Below are 22,531 nucleotides of genomic sequence, written 5' to 3' on the forward strand. Positions count from 1 at the left end.
AATTTACAGAGGAATCCGCATCGAAACAGGTAGGAAGGGCATGTGCGGTGGGTGAGAATCCTTTGGGTTATTTTGGGTGAGAGTTCCCTTAGAGAAGCATCAGCCCCATGCCAGGTTACCTAGCCCAAAGCACTAGAGCCCACACGGTATGTGGCTGTGAAAATCAGCAGGATTCCACACACCATGGTGAGCAGTGGGAACACTCTTAAAGGGTCAGTGCACAAACATGGCAATCACCTTGGTCTCTACCAGAGAACAGCTGCTGGGGTTGGACTGGAGTCATAAAGGGAAACAGAAAATCTGAACAGACCAATTAAACCAATGAAATCAAAGAAGTAATCGAAAAACTTCCAACACTCTCTTTGTGCATCTACTATGAGGATGAAGACCGTTGTCAGCAATCTGACTGTTGACATTCCAGAAAATGTCCACACCACTCTGAAGGGACTGTGAAAAGCCCCAGAGGCACCCTGTGAGGAACTTCAACCATATCAATCTAGAATACAGTCTCCTTGGGAAGAAAAAGAAGAGGCTCCAGGCTTACAGATGGTGGAAAATAGAAAGGAACTGGCCACCATTCACACAATCTGCAGTCATGTACAGAACATGATCAAGGGTATTACAATGGGCTTCCATTACAAGGTTGAGGTTTGTGTATGTTCACTTCTCCATCAATGTCGTTATTCAGGAGAATGGTTCTCTTACTGGAATCAGAAATTTCTTGGGCAAAAACTAAATCCACAGGTTTCAGATGAGGTCAGGTGTTGCTTGTTCAGTAACTCAAGTCCAGAAAAATGAGTTAATTTTTAATAGACATGACAATGAATTTCAGCTGCTTTGATTCAGCAAGTCACAACAGTTAAAAACAAGGATATAGAAAATTTGGGATGATATCTATTTCTGAAAAAGGAACAGTTAAGCAGGCTGATGAATAAGACCTACGTTGTCCAGCTATAGAAACAGCAAGATGCCCAATCATTCTTCAGACTTATTTGTGACATTTTAAATATGCAAAAAAGCCATGTTTTGATTTGGAGGGAAAGAAAACTCTCCAAGAAAACAAGGGTTCTAGGCCTGACTGGTTAGAGCATCAAGCAGATATGCCAAGGTTGTAAGTTCAATCCTCAGTCAGGGCCCATAGAAGAATCAACCAATGGCCCTAGCTGGTTGGCTCAGTGCTTGGAGGTCAGCCCTTAGACTGAAGGGTCCTGGGTTCAATTCTTGTGAAGGGTGCATGTGGGAGGCAAGCAATAGATGTGTCTCTCTCACATCAATGTTTTTCCCTTTCTGTCTCTCCCCTTCCTTTCCACTCTCTCTAAAAATCAATAGAAAAATATCCTTGGGTGAGAATTAACAAAACGAAAATAAGAATCAACCAATGAGTACATGCATACGTGGAAAAACAAATCAATGTTTCTGTCTCTCTCTCCCTCTCTCTCCCTTCCTTCTTCCCCCCATCTCTCTCTCTCAACTCTCAAATCAATAAATTAAGAGAAAAAAAAGGTTCTTAACCAAATGTCTTCAAAGGTAAATTTTACTAAATATTCAAAGAAGAACTAACACCTATCCTCCTCAAACTATTCTAATATTTTCAGGAGGAGGAAAGACTCTCATGCCATCTTATGAGGTCAGCATTATTCTGATTCCAAAACCAGAAAAAGACATTACAAAGAAATAAAGTGATAGGCCAATATCCCTGATGAACATAGATGCAGAAATCCTCAGCAAAATATTAGTAAACCAAATTCAGCAATACATAAAAAGATTATACATCATGATCAAGTGAGATTTATTCCTGGGGTACAAGGTTCATACAGTATCCCCAAAGCAATTAATGTGATACATCTCATAAATAAAATGGGTAAGAATCATAAGATCATATCAATAAATGCAGAATAAGCATATTGACAAAATCCAGCACCCATTTATAACAAAATCTATCAGAAAGGTAAGAATAGAGGGAACATACCTCAACATAATAATATGACATACCCACAACTAACATCATATTCAACAGGGAAATACTGAGTGTTTGCTTTAAGATCAGTAACAAGAGAGGAGTGTCCACTTTCACCATTCTTACTCAACATAGCCACAGCAATCAAAAAGAAGAAATAAAAGGTATCTAAATTGGAAAGGAAGAAGTAAAAATGTCATTATTTGCAGATGGCATGATATTGTATATAGAGAACCCTAAAGATAAATGAATTCAGCAAAGCAGCAAGATACAAAGTAAGTATTCAGAAATTGGTTGCATTTTTTAAAAAGATACGCTTTTATTGATTTTAGGAAAGAAAGGGAGAGGGAGAGAGAGATAGAAACATCAATGATGAGAATAATAAATTGGCTGCCTCCTGCATTCCTCCTGAACATCCCAAGTATATACGCTGGCTGGGAATCAAATGGTGACCTCCTGGTTCATAGGTTGATGCTCAACAACTGAGCTGGTTTGGTTCAATGATTACAGCACCATCCTGAGCACTGAAGAGTCGCAGGTCCAATTCATAGTCAAGGGCACATGCCTGAGTTGCAGATTTGATTCCTGGCTCCAGTAGGGCACATGTGGGAGGCAACCAATTGATGTGTCTCTCTCACATCTATGTTTTGCTCTCCCCACCCCCCCCCCCGCCCCACTTCTTTCCTTCCACTTTCTCTAAAAAATCAATGGAAAAAATATCCTTAGGTGAGAATTTAAAAAAGAAAAAAAAGAAGAAGAAGAAGAAAACAATCCCCCTGATTTAGAACTCCATAAACAAAAACAAAAACAAAAAACCCTCAAATAAATTTAACCAAGGACGTAAAAGATCTGTATTTGGAAAATTATAAGATACTAAAGAAAGAATCTGCCCTGGTCTGGGTGGCTTAGGTGGATGGAGTATTCAGCCCTGGACCAAAGGGTCGTGGATTTGATTCCCAGTCAGGATACATACCCAGGGTGCAGTTTCAATCCTCACTTGGGGTATGTATGGATGGGAGGCAACCAATTGATGTTTTCTCTCTCACAATAATGTTTCTCTCTCTCCCTTTCCCTGTCTTAAAAAAATAAAAAAGAAATTAAAGAAATAAAAAAAAAAAACAAATTGAAGAAGAGACAATTAAATGGAAGCATATACCAGGCTCATGGATAGGAAAAATTAACATAAATAAAATGTCCAACTACCCAAAATAACCTATAGATTCAACACAATTCCTATCAGTGGCATATTTCACAGAACTAGAATACTACAAAAATTTATATAGAACCACAAAAGACCCTTAACAGCCACAGCAATCTTAAGAAAAAATTGGAGATATCACACTACCTGATATCAAATTATACTACAAGGCTACAGTAATCAAAACAGCATGATAAAAACTTAAAAACAGGAGAAACCAAGATGGTGGCATAGGTAAACACCGGAAATTGCTGCCTCGCACAACCACTTCAAAAATACAACTAAAAGACAAAACAGACATCATCCAGAACCACAGGAAGGCTGGCTGAGTGGAAATACTACAACTAGAAGGAAAGAGAAAAGCACACTGAGACTCAGAGGAGGTGTGGAAGTAAAGTGCAGAGGTACGGAGGCGCACGTGGAAACGGCTGGCAACTGAGGACGTGGTTGTCTTTTTCAATCGGGAGGGAGTCACACGCTCCCGACTGCTCTGAATTCCAGTTCCGGGCGAGTCTCTGGGGACCCAGACTCCTACGGGGAGAAACTAGACCAGCCGTGGGCAAACTACGGCCCGCGGGCCAGATCCGGCCTGTTTGAAATATATAAAACTAAAAAAAAAAAAAAAAAGACCGTACCCTTTTATGTAATGATGTTTACTTTGAATTTCTATTAGTTCACACAAACACTCCATCCATGCTTTTGTTCCGGCCCTCCGGTCCAGTTTAAGAATCCATTGTGGCCCTCGAGTCAAAAAGTTTGCCCACCCCTGTTATATACCATATATCCTTGTCTAATTCCTGTTAGAATTAAAACTCCATGAGAGCAGAGACTTTTTTCAGTTCTTCTATCCCAGTACATAGAACAGGGACTGGCACTTAAAAGATACCATTAATTATTTGTCAAGCCAATGATTTAATTAATTGCCTATGAACTAGCAGTGAACCATTCTATTCACTCAAGGATTAGATCTATGCACTCCAAGCTTCTAATGATGGCTTGGTCTTTCCGGTAACCAGCCCTCATCGCCCACCAACAGACACCTCATTAGGAGAGAAGACCCTCCTTATCATCCAAGAAATTCCAAGGGACTTAGAAGCTCTGTGTCAGGAATAGTGCTCTAAGGCCAAATAGTTGAACAAAAGATGCTTCCAGTTCTCTCATCACATAGGAAATTATACGTGTTTTAGGAGCTCTGCTCCAGGTACTGGGTGCAGAGACCAATATGTATATTTTCTATTATTCACACCTTTAAAATAAAATATTGACCTTATACAGTTAATGTTTAAAGAGGTGAAGGTAAACTTTTTAACTTACTCCTTTAACATGCTCAAAGGTGACATTTTTCATCTGGACAGGATCTACTGCAGAATCAAGCCCCGTTGTTGTCCGGAAACGGACTAAAAGAAAGAAAATGTTCATATGTTTAAAAAATTCATATAATTCCAACCACCTTATTTTTTCCTAAGCAAGAAAGCAAAGCCCCGACAAATTATATATCTAACTTCACATACACTAAATTAGAGTGAGGAGTAAACACTAGGTTTTTTGGATTTGTGGACCATATTCAAGGAATAAATGACTCACGCTGAAATTACATCATTGTATTTTCCAATTAAAATTAAGGATTATATTTCTCTTCTCCTTGTAATAGCCAATGACAGAAATCTTAAATCAATGGTTCTCAAACTCCACAGAATGCATAAACATCACTTGAAGTATGTTAATGCAGGTTCTCAGGCCATGGCACAGAAGTTCTGGTTTGTAGATTTAGGAAAAGGGCACTGTAGAGTTTGCATTTTTAACAATCATTTTCAGTTATTGTGATACAACCAGTCAGGGATCTACACTTTGAAATATTTTGCCATAACAAAACATACAAATCTAGGCATTTAAAAATAAAAAAGTGAAACTTAACACTTGCACTTTTTAAACAGCCTTCTTCCTCTGACAACTATTATTATATGCTGTTAGATGACTTATCAATAATGATATCACTAAGAATAAGAAAGGTAGTAAAAGCCCTAGTTGGTTCGGCTCAGTGCATCCACCTATGGACTAAAGGGTCCTGGGTTTGATTCAGATCAAGGGCACATGCCCGGAGTTGCAGGCTAGATCCCCAGTAGGAGACATGCAAGAGGCAGCCAATCAATGATTTTTTCTCACCACTGATGTTTCTATCTCTCTCTCCCTCTCCCCGCCTCTCTGAAATCAATAAAAATATATTTTTTAAAAACAGATAGTAAAAGTTTGATAGAATAGTAAAATATCTGGGATCAACTATGGGGAACAAACAAATCAACTAGGCAACAAAAAGCTTTCTTAAACTTCTCCCCCTTTGGTAAACTTCCAGACTAGACAGATATAAATGAGTAAACTAAGTAATTTCTAATTTCCTCAAAATAAGTCACAAATATTATCTTTAGGATACTGAAATATAAAAGCCAAAAGTGAGCAGGCAAAAACTTAGGATTAACAAGAAATACTTAGCAAATCAAGAGCATACAAGTCGGGAGAGCAGATTTAAAATAGTAATTCTAGAATACACATAATTAGTTTAGCCCACTAAATTACTTTTTAAGACTTTAATAAATTGCCGAAACCGGTTTGGCTCAGTGGATAGAGCGTCGGCCTGCGGTCTGAAAGGTCCCAGGTTCGATTCCGGTCAAGGGCATGTACCTGGGTTGCGGGCACATCCCCAGTAGGAGATGTGCAGGAGGCAGCTGATCGATGTTTCTCTCATCATCGATGTTTCTAACTCTCTATCCCTCTCCCTTCCTCTCTGTAAAAAAATCAATAAAATATATATATATATATAAAAAAAGACTTTAATAAATTTGCAGCAGAACCAGTTGGACCTAATAAAAAATTAGAGTTATTACCCTAAGGCAGTGCATTTCATACTGTAACGTGTTTTGCTTAATGTAAGCCATTAATTAAAAAAAAAAAATCAGAGGTCAAGCCATCTCTCCCTCTAACAACCCACTCTATTATCCTATACTGGGTTTTTAAAAAAATATTCCTGTATATTATTTTACTGATTTCAGAGAGGAAGGGAGAGGGAGACAGAGAGAGAGATAGAACCCACAACCCAGGCTTGTGACCTGACTGGGAATCAAACCTCGACCTCCTGGTTCACAGGTCAACGTTCAACCACTGAGCCACACCAGCCGGACACTGGTTCTTTTTTTAAAACAGAAGGAAGCATGAGATGGTGAATCTAGATGTAAAAGCAATTTCTGGATGTCAAAAACCCCATCTCAGGTTTCATGTCACACAAAAAACTTTAAAAATATCTCAGGCTACATGCAAGTTCTAGGATGAAGTCCTGATCCAAATCAACTGATGTTCTTAATAATACATCAGTTTTTTTTCTCTCAAGGTAATCACGAAGAAAGTAAAAATAGTAGTTGAAAAAGCAATTAGAGCCACTTAAACCTCACATTATTACTTCATTTTAGATTGGGAAACTAAAAAACTATAGGACACATTTAATTTTATATAAAGTAATTTTTAATTCATTCAACTCATTAATTTGTCTTTAAAATAATTGTATCACTTTGTACTGCTATTATAAAATTCTGCTGCATGTTTTTTTAACTTAATAATTGGACTGGTATAGACATCCCTGGCCAGGTGGCTCAGTTGGTTGGAGCATCATCCCATACATCAAAAAGTTTAGGGTTTGTTTCCCGGTAAGGGCACATACCTAGGCTGCAGTTTCAATCCCTAGTAGAGGTGTGTATACACAGGAGGCAACTGATCGATGTTTTCTCTCTTTCTCTCTCTCTCTTTCTCTCTGTCTCCCTTCTTCTTCCTCTCTTTAAAAAAAACCAAACAATAGTGAACCTCTGTGAGGGTTAAAATCTAGGAAACCAACCACTATCACTACTAGAAGCTGAAATAACATTTTCACTTTAACACAATCCTTGGAACTTTCACAAAACATTATTTTCTCAAAATGCACAAAACTTGAATTTGTACAGTGCCTAGAGAAACTTTTCTTATAATCCACAAATCAATGTAAAGTTTTCTTTCTTTAAGTCTTAAATATTAAATAGACTATGAAAAAGAAATGAGTATGTGAAATATTTTTTAAGATTAAAGTAGTACATCAGATAAATAAAAAGAAACTTTACCAGATAAAAATGGGTTTTTTAAAAGTCCATAAATGCCTAATAGCAGCAGAACAAAGAGAATCAGACGAGTTCGTCTTAGAGAATCTGGGGAAGAAAGAAAAAGCCGTAAATCAAATGATATCAATGAGAAATGACAGCTCAATGAGATGCAAACATTAGGTTACTGATGGTAATCATATTTCATCACACACTTTTGGGACCTGGTGTTCTTTTGCATAATTGCCATAATTTCCTTTTAGCACCCTGCTACCAAAAACTTCATAAAGCCTTGACTTTGGTTTCTCAGTTGAGAAAGGGAAAATACTAGCAGATATTTCCATTTCTGCACAACTTCAGTTATAAACATAATACAATATAAACAATTAAAAATTGGATAAGTAGTAGAAAAGTTATTCATAATCACTTGAAGGTAGAACTTTGACTTCCTTTCATATACTCTCTTCAAACATGAATGTCAAATTAGCTTACCATTGGTTTTTTGTGTTAGTGCTTGAGCTTTCAGAAAACCCTCTGCAAAACCAGTTTTAAATGCATCTTGGTGAGCTTCAGGTATGTTTTTGGTTTTCATGAGTTTGTCCAAAGTCTCAACATCTGATCCCCTGTCCCGCAAAAGAAATCCCTAAATACACAAGCAATTCATTAGTATTAACTAACTGTAAAAGGTAGTAACACTCCCCAGAAATATTCTGACCACTCACACACTCAAAAATTTATTGAAATTCTAGAATTTTTTAATCTTATTGTTAGTGTGACAAATTTTATAAAAACTCAAAAATAAATTACTTAGTCAATGGCTAGGAAACTAACAGTGGATCCTATCTATACCTATGTCAATCAAGAAATTCTCTGTAAAAACACTATACTTAAAATTGGTTGACTTAGGGTTCTAATTGCTTGATGTTCAAACTCCTTTGATGAATAAACAATTATCTGAATGCTTTCCATCTATTGGGGAGAGATATATAAAGTTTTGACATTATATCAGAAGCACTAGGTATGGTGGTAAACTAAATGCTACCTAAGGAAGTCAAGGAAGGCCTTTCAGAGAATGGGATATCTTAGCCACAGAGAACAAACAGCATGGACAATCTAAAAAGGCATGAAACAACAGTCTTTAGAGCTGCAGAACTACAAGATTATGTGACAGGACTTCAAAATGCAAAAGAAGAGGAAAGTAGGGATACAGAGGGGGTTACACATTGAGAGATGAGAACAAAAAATGTAAGCAAGAGAACAAACAATAACATGCCTTGTGTTTCATGGCAGGTAACAATAAAGCAGGGGAATACAATTATGACATGTAATACATTTTAGACAGACTGGTGGGTGGCAGTCTGGAGGCGAAACTGAAGGTAGTAAAACTAAAGGCATGGAGACTACCTGAGTCCCTGTAACCATTTCTTGCCTAGATTACTGTAATAGTCTATGCAATAGAACTGGGAGGGGATAAAAAAGAGATTTAAGAAGCTGGGTTGGATCAACAGGATTTAAATGATCAATAGGACTTAGTGATTAATAGATGTGGGAGATAAAAGATGGACACATCAAAGTTGATCAGCAGGCTACTAGCTTGAGTGGATGCTACTCATAAGCAGGTATAGGTTGGTAGGGAGAAGAAATAGAGATGTCTAAGGCCAGTGGAGAGATAAGTCTGACACCCAGAAGAGTTGTAGTTAGGATTACATAGGATATTCATCCTTTATAAGTAGAAAAATGGAGAAAATTAATAAGCCTGCAAAAGAACTCAGATATTGAAGGTTCTCATTTTAATAACTTCAAAATTATTGCTCTTTCAAACAAACAAACAAACAAACAAAAATGGTTTAAATTACCTTCACAAATGATGGTGCTATATACTGTGTTTCTGCTAATCTTTCAGAGGTGGACTGCAGACGTCGTGTCCTTGATTTTAACGTTTTAAAACTCCGAGACTGTATGAAAACTGAATGAAACAGTGTCACATTTACTTTTCATTGTACATTTTGTACAAGAAGAGAATTATGCCTAAGATTCAAAATGCTGACACCAGACCTGTACATCCTAGGTCTTCATCTTATTTTTTAATAGTTCTTTCCCTGACACTTCAACACACTTGTCATTATAATGGATCGATCTATATAATCGACTTTACTTTTATTTTGGTAATTTAAAAATGTAAAAAACAAAAAACAGATGCATATCAAATAAAAATCAGTGTCTCCTAATTCCTCAAATCCCACTCCTACTTCCTATAAGTAACCAGTTTTGGTTAACAATTCCATGACTATACTTCTATGTGTTTAAATACATGTTCTTTCTATAAAAATAGTATATACCTTTCTGCCATTGTTTTCTTTCACTTAATATATCATGGACATTTTCAAAATAGGTCAGACAGTACATTCAGCTTAATGGCTGTTTATAGTTTTCCAATTTTTTATCTGGATAAAGCAATTTATTTAACCATTTCTCTACTCCAGACATTAGTTGCTTCCTATTTTTTTAAAAAAATACATTTTTATTGATTTCAGACAGGAAGGGAGAGGAAGAGAGAGATAGAAACATCAATGATGAGAGAGAACCACTGACTGGCTGCCTCCTGCATACCCCCTACTGGGGATCCAGCCCGAAATCTGGGCATGTACTCTTGACTGGAATCGAACCCTGGACCCTTCAGTCTTCAGGCCAACACTCTATCCAATGAGCAAACCAGCTAAGGCGCTTCCTATTTTTTATTGCTAAAAATAATGCTGCAGTAAAATTCTTATGCCTATTTTCTTACAGCACATGCAGACAAAAATCCTAATAGTAAAATTGTAAGATTTACATGGTTTAACACTTAAGAAATTGCCCTCTAGAAAGCTATTATCAATTTATACACCCACCAATGAATATGATTATCCTTTTCTCCACAGCCTTTACAACAATGGGTAATATAAATCTTGTTAATTTGTGCAAATCTGATGGACAAAAAGTAGTGTTTTGTTTTAATTTGCATCTTGGAATAGAAGTGAGAGTAAAATTTGGAAAAAAAATTATTTTTATTATTTTTATTTCTTTAGTAAATTGACTACTCATGCATGGCCTGTGCACATATTTTCACTTGCAGAATATGGATGTCATGTATACTACCCTTCAGTTATATTTATTTCATACATTTATTTTAATGTCTTTGTCTCTTAATTGATACAGTAATTTATAAAATTAATGTAGCCCTATCTTTTAATCTGTAGTTTTTTTGCATTGTACTTTTTATTAATTTCAGAGAGGAAGGAAGATGGAAGAAGGAGAGAGAGGTAGAAACATGAATAATGAGATAGAATCATTGATTGGCTGCCTCCTGCACGCCCCCCACAGGCGATGAAGCCCACAGCCTGGACATGTGCCCTGACTAGGAACTGAACCATGACCTCCTGGTTCACAGGTCAATGCTCAATCACTAAGCCACACTAGCAGAGCTTCTGTACTGTGCTTTATCATAAGTAGAAAAATGGAGAAAATTAGTAAGCCCACAAAAGAAATCAGATATTGAAGGTTCTCACTTTAATAACTTGAAAATTATTGCTCTTTCAAACACCCAAACTATGATTTTAAAGGTAGTCTACTAACTTCATCTAATACTTTGATTTTTTTTGTCAGACCTTTACCTACTTAGAACTTTTGTTTTAATGTAAGAAAAAAATCAGATTCTGTTTTGTTTTGTTTTACATCCAAGTTTAAAATCAACTTCTTAATTTTCATAAGAAGTCTTTACTAGAATTGTACTGAATTGATAAATGTAGGTGTGAATTGATATTGTTATAATACTAAGTCCTTCTATAAAGGATTATGGTATTTTTCTTTGTATTTTACTCAGCTCTTCCTTTACTTCTTTCAGCGAAGTTTTCTACACACACATACACACACACACACACACACATAATATGTGTATACATTATATTTCATGTTTCTTGTCAGGATAAAATATTTAATGGGTTTTGAAAAAACTGTAAATAAACTCTATTGCTAAAATAACTATTGATATTTATGCATTTATCTTACATGGTATCTACGTAATGAACTCGTACTACTTGAACAGCCTTTCAGTTGATTTTCTTGAATATCCTGATAAACAAGCATCTTACCTAAAATTATAATTCTGCTCCCCCTTTTTTTAAATCAGCTGAAGATATTTTTCCATTGATTTTTAGAGAGAGGGGAAGAAAGAGGGAAAGACAGGGAGAAATATTGATGTGAGAGAAACACATCAATTGATTGCCTCCTGCATGCGCCCTGACCAGGACCCGGGCCAGCGAGGAGCCTGAAACCGAGGTACATGCCCTTGACCAGAATCGAACCCAGGACCCTTTTGGTCAGCAGGCAGATGCTTCATCCACTGAACCAAAGCGGCTAGGGGCCCCTTCTTTTAGCTTATATATAATTCCCTTCTTTTTCTTTTTAATAACATTGCTCAGAACCTCCAAATTACTGCTGCACACAGGATATTACACACCTTGTTTCTAATAATAATGAGATCCAAGAGCTATCCTTAAGAAATTAAAATTTATACTCTAACTTTTTAAGAATCTTTAGGAAGCACAACAATTAAAATATATCACACAGCTTTTTATCATACACTGAAATAACATTGCTTTTCTTCTCTCTTTTACTCCTTAATCACAATTTTTAGCACATTGTAAACTTGCTTTTTCAGATTTTACGGTTTCCGTATCTATATTATTAAGCTAAATCGATCCTTTGTATTTTTTTGTTGCTAATATTTTAGTATCAGTCATTTCATAAAATAAACAGGGAAGCCTATTTTATCTTTTCCTTATTAATAAAATAGTTTTAAATAGCAGGAGTCTGCTAATCCTAGAAAACAGAATATAACCATAAAACCATCCCAGCCTAGTGCTTTGGGGCAAAGGAACTGTATTTCAAAACTGTTACTTTTCCATTTTTATGGTATTGTCTTATCTCTTATTGTGTCAATTTTGCTAATTTATAGCTTGAATAATTATGTTCAAGCACATTTTTATTTACAATATAAAACTATACACAGCATCTTATAACTTTTTTATTTTTTATTATATAAATTTCAGGTGCACATTATAATTTGACTTCTGTACATACTATAAAATTATCAGCCCCCAAAACCTAGTTACTATCACCATGCAATTGACCCTCTTCACCATTTTTTGCCTATTTCCCAATTCCCTTCCTTATCTGCTCTGTATCTATGAGTTTTTGCATTGTTTGTTTTTCAAGATTCCACATGAGTGAAATCATAAGTATTTGTCTTTCTCTTTCTGAACATTCTTATAATTTTATAATCTTCACTAGAGGGCCGGTGCATGAAATTCATGCACTAGAGGGGCAGGGGGGGTCCCCTCAGCCCAGCCTGTGCCCTCTTGCAGTCTGGGAGCCCTAGGGGGATGTCCGACTGATAGGGAGGCAGGCTTCAGGCTGAGCGGAGCTGCCCCTGTGGGAGCACACTGACCACCAGGGGGCAACTCCTGTATTGACCGCCTGACCCCTGGTGGTCAGTGCATGTCACAGCCACCGGTTGTTCCACCATCCAGTTGATTTGCATATTAGCCTTTTATTATACAGGATTATCTGTGGCAGGTCTCACTTTTCAGTTCTAATACTGTTCGTATTTCCTTACTGTTTCTTAGACAGATTTGTCTGTTCCATTTTCTTAATTTTTTTTCAAAGTAAATTTGTTTTTGGCTCGTTCGTTTGTTCATTCATTCTTTCAATCCTTCATTCATTCATTGTTTTAATCTTTACTCAAGGGAAGATATTTTTCCATTGATTTTTAGAGAGAATGAAAGGGGGGAGGAAAGAGAGAGAGAGAAGAGAGAGAGAGAGAGAGAGAGAGAGAGAGAGAGAGAGAGAGAGAGAGACATCAATTGGTTGCTAGCCAAACACGTCCTGACCAGGGCCAAGATTCAAACTTGGGACCCTTCAGTCCACAGAGCCAACACTCTGACCACTGAGCAAAACTAGCTAGGGCTGTTCTTGATTTCATTAAGTAAAATGTTCTTGCTGTTATATTCACTTAATTTCATGTCTGTTTTGTCTATATTAATTTCTCATATTTAAAACATTCTCAAAATGATTGTTAATCGATTTATTTCCCATCCTCATTTCCTAATAGCTTATATAATGCTAGATACATCAGTATGTCACCAACCCAAACATTTTGATATGCAGATTTTCATTGTGGTTCATTACTAATTGTTTGTCATTTGTTTTGATTTTGATATTTCCCTTCAGTTACAAGAAACTCAGAAAAGTATCTTTAAATTTCCAAATATTTAGGTTATTTTTTAAAAAAATATGTATTTCTTTATTGATTTCAGAGAGGAAGGGAGAAGGAGAAACAGAAACATCCATGATGAGAATCATTGATCGGCTGCCTCCTGCACACCCCCTACTGGGGAACGAGCCTGCAACCCAGGCATGTGCCCTTGGCTGGAATCGAACCTGGGACCCTTCAGTCTGCAGGCTGACGCTCTATCCACTGAGCCAAGCCAGCCAGGGTTATTTAGGATATTTTTTAACTATCCTTTCTGTTATTTGATTTCAGTTTTGTTGTATGATTAGAGACCCTGACCTCTGAGTTATAAATGTTTTGAAAATGAAGTAATACTTCTACCCTAATAATTTTGGTATCCATAAATATTTAAAAATATATCACTCTTAAGTATATTTCTGTCTTCTGCATTAACAATTTCTTCAGAGGATTACTGATCTTGTTACTCAACTTCATGTATCTCTTTAATGCTGCAAGCTTTCCTCAAATATGTGGAGAGTCTTGCTAATTCATTGATAGGTTTCTTCAAACCTACCAAGGTTGTAAATGCATTTAGACTATAAAATATAGACTTATGGTGAATCAGCAGGATGCCTTCAGTGTATGATTCAAGTCCAAAAGCAATCTGGAGTATTACTGTTGTTTCTCTCTTCAACATCAGAGTTCAAACCAGGAGTCTTCAAAGACAAACTCTTCTCAACACACACACACACACACACATACACACACACACACACACAAACACACACCTATATTGCAAAGGTGTTTCTTGCCAATTGTAGCCTAAAATTTAAAAGCTATATCTGCTCTGCGATTGGCCCATTTCTTGATATCTTTCAACTGTTTACTATATCAACCATCCAAGAGCCCATTATACTTTACTAGGGGCCCGGTGCACGAAATTCGTGCACTGGGTGTGGGGCGGGGGGGAGTGTCCCTCAGCCCAGCCTGCCCCCTCTCACATACTGGGAGCCCTCAGGCGTTGACCCCCATCACCCTCCAATCGCAGGATCGGCCCCTTGCCCAGGCCTGACGCCTCTGGCCTAGGTGTCCGGCCCGGGCAGCGGGGACCCGCAGCTGCAGCGGCCCCACGATCGTGGGCTTCGCTTTAGGCCCAGGCAAGGGACCCCTAGCTCCTGGGACTGCCAGCTTCGACCGTGCCCAGCTCCCATTGCTGGCTCCACCCCTACTTCCTGCTATCACTGGTCAGGGCGGAAAAGGCACCTGATTCTCCGATCATGGCTGGGGGGGCAGCTCTTAGCTCCCCCCTAGGTTTCCAATCACTGTCAGTGGCAGGGGGCTTCTTCCTGCTTTCCCTTTCGCCTCCCTGCATTGTGCCTACATATGCAAATTAACCGCCATCTTGTTGGCAGTTAACTGCCAATCTTAGTTGGCAGTTAACTGCCAATCTTAGTTGGCAGTTAATTTGCATATAGCCCTGATTAGCCAATGAAAAGGGTATCGTCGTACGCCAATTACCATTTTTCTCTTTTATTAGTGTTGATGATGATTAGAACTTTGGGGGTTTTACTAAGTTCCACTGGAAATAGTATAGACCTCTTATATCAATCTGAGTTCCATAAAGGTAGATAGCATCTGTCATTTTTATTTATTACTGTGACCTAAAATCCATCACTATTGCCTGATATAATGTTATCATATGATAACCAATAAATATGAATAAATGCATATTTGATTTTGCTAGCAATTTGATGCCATCTACTTCATAAACTACTAGAGGCCCAATGCACAAAATTCATACAAGGGGCTCGGCCCTCGCAGCCCCAGCTTCATCTGGAAGATCGTTCAGGCATCTGGTCTAATTAGCATATTATGCTTTTATTATTATAGATGTATGTAAAGTGCTCAAATTTCTGACACATTTATGAAATCCCTCTTCTTGCCCTAACTTCTTTCTCCTTTTTCTATTTTTTTCTGTCTTGCATTAGTATTTTGAAAATGAGGGAAAGTAAACAAATGTGCTTAGTCATTTTGAAGCAAGTGTACCCTAGGCTATGATTTACTATGGCATTTATCACATTCAAAATTTAGCTCCTACTTTATATTTTCAATAGATATACCCAAACTAAATAACAAATACTCTATTAAGTTTTACTGTGTGCTACAAATGAATGCTTTCAATAGTTAGCATCATTAAGAAAGACACATCAGAATTTATTAAATACATCTATTTTTTCCAAAATAAATAAAGTCATTGCTTCATACCTGGCCAGTACTGAAGATCTGAACAAATGCTCTTCAAAGTTCTTGAATGTTGTCTGTACAAGCAAGAGGAACGTAAAGAACTAAATACATCAATATAACCTAGAGGGGAAATGAAAAAAGTAAATGTTTTAATTACAAAACCATAAAAAAAAATTCATATAAAACATAGTTTTACCAAGTATTAGAAAAATCAAAATATGTTTTGCCTTTCATTTGTACATACTTTTATATATATATCTAAAAGCACTGCTAATCTATACTAATAAAAGGGTAATATGCTAATTAGACCAGGAGACCTTCTGGGAGACATTCTGGATGTCCTTCCAGACAAAGCCATTGTGGTAGAGCCGAGACAGAGGTGGTTAGGAGTGATCAGGCCAGGAGGGGAGGGCTGTTGGGGGAGATCAGGCCAGTGGGGGGGGGGGCAGTTGGGGGCAAGCGGGGGGGGGGGGAGCAGTTGGAGGTGAGCAGGCCAGCAATGGGGCAGTTAGGGGCATTCAGGCCAGCAGGGAGGGCAGCTGGGGGTGATCAGGCCGGCAGTAGGGGCAGTTAGGCGCAATCAGGTTGGCGGGGGGCGGGGGGGGGGCAGTTGGGGGTGAGCAGGCTGGTGAGGCAGTTGGGGGTGATCAGGCCAGTGGGGGGATAGTTGGAGGCGAGCAGGCCAGCAGGCAGAGTGTTTAGGGGCGATCAGGCAGGCAGGCAGGTGAGCGGTTAGGAGCTAGCAGTCCCAGATTGTGAAAGGGGTCCAAAATTGGAGAGGGTGCAGGCCGGGCTGAGGGACACCCTCCCCCCCCCCGCCCCCTCCCCCCAAACAAATTTCGTGCACCGGGCCACTAGTCCAAATATAGTTCTTCACCACTTTACTATCCATCACTTGTCAATTGTGTTATCTGATATACAAATGTAGCAGCCAATGAAATTAAATTCAAATTAAGTGGTAAAAGACATATATGTGTAGCTAAAGTTACTTTCTTAAAATATATTTTTATTGATTTCAGAGAGGAAGGGAGAGGGAGAGAAACATCAATAATGAGAGAGAATCATTGATCGCTGCCTCCTGTACGCCCCCCACTGGGTATCGAGCCCACAACCCGGGCATGTGCCCTTGACAGGAATTGAACCAGGATACTTTCAGTCTGCAGGCCAACGCTCTATCCACTAAGCCAAACAGGCTAGGGCTAGCTAAAGTTTCTTTTACTTAAGAACATAAAAAGATAAAGAATCATTATTTCCTAGAGACAATTTAAAATCCTCTAATGAACAATGTGATAAAACCAGATATACTGCGATCTTTCTCTCTCAAGGCTTCCATAGTCATTTGGAACAAAGAATGTTTCTTCTATAGCTATAAGCCATGAATACTTTGGGGTTCCTTCCTAAGTCCTATTCTTAACTAATGGGCCCCATCCTACTTTATTTACATGAGCCTGCAGAAAAGTTATGAAGAAACAACAAAAACAATGGTTCTCATCTGTCCTTGTATCCCAGTAAGGATTCAATAATTCTTCTAAGAACCCTTAAAGTCAGAAAACCCTTCCTAATACCTCTGTCTGCCTAAGCCTAGAAAATGGCTGGCAGTAAGGATACATAAGTAAGAAAACTAGAAGGGCATAATAGTAAAAATATGACAAAAATAATAATAATAATAATTTTACTCTACTGAATACTTACTATGGGCCACAGGACTTTAAATTATTTCATCTGGTCCTCTAAAGTGAAATAATTAGAAACCATTAACAAAACAACAAGAAAGCCCACTGTACGGGAGAAGATACTTACCAATGCTATCTCAAATAAGGGTTTAATCTCCAAAGTTTATAGGGAACTCATACAAATTAACAAAAAATAAACAATCCAATCAAAAAATGAGCAAAGGACCTAAACAGACACTTTTCACTCAAAAGAGGACATACAGAAGGCCAAGAAACATGAAAACATGCTCAAAGCCACTAATCATCTGAGAAATGCAAATCAAAACAACAATGAGGTACCATCTCACACCTATCAGAATGGCTATCATCAACAAATCAACAAACGACAAGTGCTGGAGAGGATGTGGAGAAAAGGGGAACCCTCGTGCATTGCTGGTGGGAATGCAGACTGGTGCAGTCACTGTGGAGAACAGTATGGAGTTTCCTGAAAAAATTAAAAATGGAACTGGCATTCGATCCAGTAATCCCACTTCTGGGAATATATCCCAAAAAGCCAGAAACACCAATCAGAAAGGATATATGCACCCCTATGTTCATAGCAGCACAACTTATAATAGCTAAGATTTGGAAACAGCCTAAGTGCCCAGCAGCAAATGAGTGGAGTAAAAAACTGTGGTGCCGAAACTGGTTTGGCTCAGTGGATAGAGCATCGGCCTGCGGACTGAAGGGTCCCAGGTTCGATTCCGGTCAAGGGCATGTACCTTGGTTGCGGGCATATCCCCAGTGGGAGATGTGCAGGAGGCAGCTGATCGATGTTTCTCTCTCATCGATGTTTCTAACTCTCTATCTCTCTCCCTTCCTCTCTGTAAAAAATCAATAAAATATATTTTAAAAAAAACTGTGGTACATCTACACAATGGAATACTACGCTGCTATAAAAAAGGAACTTTTACCACTTGCAACAGCATGGATAGACCTGGAGAGCATTATGCCATGAGAAATAAGCCAGTTGGAGAAGATAAATATCACATGATCTCACTCATATGTGGGATATAATGAACAATATAAACTGATGACCAAAAATAGATCCAGAGACTAAGAAACACTGAACAGACAGTCCAACCTCAGAGAGAAGGCAGGGGCAGGTAAGAGATCAACCAAAGGACTTGTATGCATGCATATTAGCATAACCAATACACACGGACAGTGGGGGCTTGTCCTGGGGACATGGAATGGTGGGGAGATCAGTTGGGGGGGAAAAAGGAGACATACTTATACTTTAAACCAGCGGTCCGCCTACCACTGGTGGTCCGTGAGGTCCAAAAGGTTGGCGACTACTGCTTTAAACAAACAAACCAAAAAAAAAAGAATCCCCCCAAAAATAAATAAAGTAAAATAGTTATTCCTCACACTCATATGAAAAAACAGCAATTAAAGATATTAAATAAATACTAATCAATCAGAAGCAGAATTGTATTTTATCCTAATCTACTCCTCACTCTTGTTCTGTTGTTGTTGTTGTTAATCCTCACTCAAGAATATTTTTTCCATTTATTTTTAGAGAGTGGAAGAGAGGGAGGGAGCTGGAAGGAGGGAGACACACACACAGAGAAACACTGATGTGAGAGACACATCGATTGGTTGCCACCCACACACCACAACCAAGGCTGCGGATCAAACCTGCAACCAGGTCCGAAACCCTCTAACCCAGCCGTGGGCAAACTACGGCCCGCGGGCCGGATCCGACCCGTTTGAAATGAATAAAACTAAAAAAAAAAAGACCGTACCCTTTTATGTAATGACGTTTACTTTGAATTTATATTAGTTCACACAAACACTCCATCCATGCTTTTGTTCCGGCCCTCCGGTCCAGTTTAAGAACCCATTGTGGCCCTCGAGTCAAAAAGTTTGCCCACCCCTGCTCTAACCACTGAGAAACACGAGCTAGGGCTAATATTTTTATTATTATTGACATTATTACAGACGTCCCAAATTTCCCCCAATTTTGCCTCCTCCACCCAACCCCTGACCCACCTCAGGCTTTCACCACATTAGTATTTGTGTCCGTGGGCAATGCATATATGTTCTTTGGTTAATCTCTTCCAGTCTCCCCAACCCCCTCCCCCTAAGATCTGTCCATCTGTTCCATGTATCCATGCCTCTGGTCCTATTTTGTTTGTCAGTTTATTTTGTTCATTTTATTCCACATACAAGTGACATCATGTGCTATTTGTCTTTCTCTGACTGGCTTATTTCGCTTAGCATAAAAATCTTCAGGTCCGAGCATTATGCTAAGCAAAATAAGCCAGTCAGAGAAAGATAAATATCACATGATCTCACTCATTTGTGGAATATAATGAACATAAAACTGATGAACAAAAACAAATCCAGCCCTAACTGGTTTGGCTCAGTGGTTAGAGCGTCGGCCTGTGCGGACTGAAGGGTCCCAGTTTCGATTACGGTCAAGGGCATGTAACCCAGCGGGCACATTCCCAGCAGGAGGCAGCTGATCGATGCTTCTCTCTCATCAATGTTTCTAACTCTCTATCCCTCTCCCTTCCTCTCAGTGAAAAAAAATCAATAAAAAATATATTTAAAAAAAGAACAGATCCACAGACAGAGAAGCATCGATCAGACCGTCAAACCTCAGAGGGAAGGTAGGGGCAGGCGGGGGTAAGGGAAAGAGATCAACCAAAGGACTTGTATTCATGCATATAGTAAGCATAACCAATGGACACAGACACCAAGGGGGTGAGGGCATGAGTGGGAGGCTGGGGGGAGGGGGGGCAATGGGGGACACATATGTAATACCTTAATCAATTAAAAAAATGTTTTTTAAAGAAAAAAATAAAGTCTGTGATTCTAAATCAATCAATCAATCAATCAACAATCAATAAAAATCTCCAGGTCCATCCACGCTACTGCGAAGAGTAAGAGTTCTTTCTTTTTTATAGCCAAGTGGTATTTCATTGTGAAAATGCACCACAGCACTCTTATCCACTCATCTACTGATGGGCATTTGGGCTGTTTCTAGGTCTTAGCTATTGATAACACTGTCATGAACATAGAGGTTGCAGACTCAATTCCCAGTCAGGGCACATACTTAGGATGAGGTTTTGATCTCCAGTCGGGGTGCTTGTATTGATTTTAAAAATCTGTTCTTGCCCGGCTGGTGTAGCTCATTGATTGAGTGTGGACCTATGAACCAGGAGGTCATGGTGCGATTCCAAGTCAGGGCGTATGTCCAGGCTCGATCCCCAGTAGGGGGGCATGCAGGAGGCAACCAATCAACGATTCTCTCTCATCATTGATGTTTTTATCTCTCTCTCCCTCTCCCTTACTCTCTCTCTGGAATCAATAAAAATATATATATATTTTTTAAATATGTTCTTTTATCAATATAGAACAAGTATTTTGACAAGCTTCTAACATTCCTTGTTTAAGCATCATCCAAAAAGAATTCATAAAGCTGACATCTCTTCCAACAAAATACCCACTTATTGTTACAAGACTCAAGAAAATATGTAGACATTCTATAAAAAAAAGGGACTGTGACAGTTTCTTCAATATATTCTGAGATTAGTAGTATGTTACATGGAATGCAATATATGTAGTATGATGTATTAGATCCTGGAACAGAAAATGAATCCTAGTGGAAAAACTAGTGATTTGCAAAATTAAACTTTTATTTGGTAAAAATCTAATTAAGTCTATAATAATAGAAGTCTGTAGTATAGAACTTTGTACTAACTTTACAACTTTTCTGTAAATCTAAAATGATTCCAATATAGCCCTAGCCAGTGTGGCTCAGTTGATTGGATGTCATCCTGTGTACCAAAAAGTCACTGATTTGATTCCTGGTCAGGGCACAAGCCCGGATTGTGTGCTTGATCCCTGATTGGGGGGGGGGGGGGGGGGGGGGGCGCGGCCAGGGCGTGCAGGAGGTAGCCAATCAATGTTTCACTCTCACATCAATGTTTCTCTCTCTCTCACTCTCTCTAAAGTCAATAAAAATATCTTTTAAAAATAATATAAAATAGCCCAGCTGGTTGAGCATCGAGGTTCGATTCCTGGTCAGGGCACATGCTCAGGTTTAGAGCTTGATCTCCAGTGCGGGGCATGCAGGAGGCAGTCGATCAATAATTCTCTCTCATCACTGATGTTTCTATCTCTCTCAACCTCTCCTTTCCTCTCTGAAATCAATAAAAATATATTAAAAAATAACAAAATAAAATAATTCCAATATAAAAAGTTGAGAAGGAAAGGAAAAAGAAAGGAAAGAAGGGAGGAAGGAAGAAAGGAATAAAACAAGTAGCAAAGAATCTGGTACACAGTGATTGTGATAATCACTACTATAATTATTAATAGTATTAAAATTAATTAAAACAAAAAATATATTAACTTACCATATTTATTTTCAAAGAAGGACTGTGCAGAGACATGAGATGTATGCCAATGGGAAGAAATGTTTTTGCCTTTACAAATTCCAGGAAGTAGACTGTCTACCAATTGATCAATCTGTCCAATTTTTAATTCAGATAATCCAAGGTCCCTTAAGTTAAGCACAGGCTGTAAAACATTAAATCAACGAAGTAAACATTAATGCTATCAAGATATTTAATTTATAGAGTACTCATCAGTTGAAGCAATATGGGTTTTTAAAAATCTAACAAATATACTGGTTTCCTTTTTCTTTCTAATATATAAATTGCTGAAAATATTTTCATAGTTCTTGTTTTCTTAAGGTCAGGCATGTGAGTTTTGACAGAAGTTGAAAAAAATTATCTTCTCAATGGTGTCATCACTAGTCTTCGGAGCTTTAAAGCACCCTCCAATCTCTAATGCCCATAAACAAAAGCCCACCTATATTCTATATATATAAAAGCCTAAGCGGCCAGTCGACCAAACAGCCAGTCGCTATGATGCGCACTGACCACCAGGGGACAGATGCTCAACACACAAGATCGGGCACCCTCTTGTCTGGATTGGGCCTGTGGGGACTGGGCCAAAACTGGCTATCCGACATCCCCAAGGGGTCCCGGATTGCAAGAGGGCACAGGCCAGGCTGAGGGGCCCCAC

The 22,531-nt window shown here is 38.4% G+C and overlaps 1 protein-coding gene and 1 pseudogene across 1 annotated transcript in view; one reads left to right on the top strand and one right to left on the bottom strand.

Moving 5' to 3' along the window:
- The window catches only part of YME1L1 (YME1 like 1 ATPase), a 58,340-nt gene that overhangs the window by 24,645 nt on the left and 11,164 nt on the right, over positions 1-22,531 (bottom strand). The window contains exons 3-8 of the mRNA XM_059661047.1: positions 21,859-22,021; positions 15,801-15,899; positions 9,124-9,233; positions 7,760-7,910; positions 7,292-7,375; positions 4,470-4,552 (exon numbers count right to left, since the gene is read on the bottom strand). Of these exons, the coding sequence (XP_059517030.1) occupies positions 4,470-4,552; positions 7,292-7,375; positions 7,760-7,910; positions 9,124-9,233; positions 15,801-15,899; positions 21,859-22,021 (690 nt within the window). The remainder of the gene's footprint in view (positions 1-4,469; positions 4,553-7,291; positions 7,376-7,759; positions 7,911-9,123; positions 9,234-15,800; positions 15,900-21,858; positions 22,022-22,531) is intronic.
- Positions 382-935, top strand: LOC132214250 (large ribosomal subunit protein uL6-like; annotated as a pseudogene).

Source organism: Myotis daubentonii, chromosome 1 (genome assembly GCF_963259705.1).
Source record: "Myotis daubentonii chromosome 1, mMyoDau2.1, whole genome shotgun sequence".
Taxonomy (NCBI): Eukaryota; Metazoa; Chordata; class Mammalia; order Chiroptera; family Vespertilionidae; genus Myotis; species Myotis daubentonii.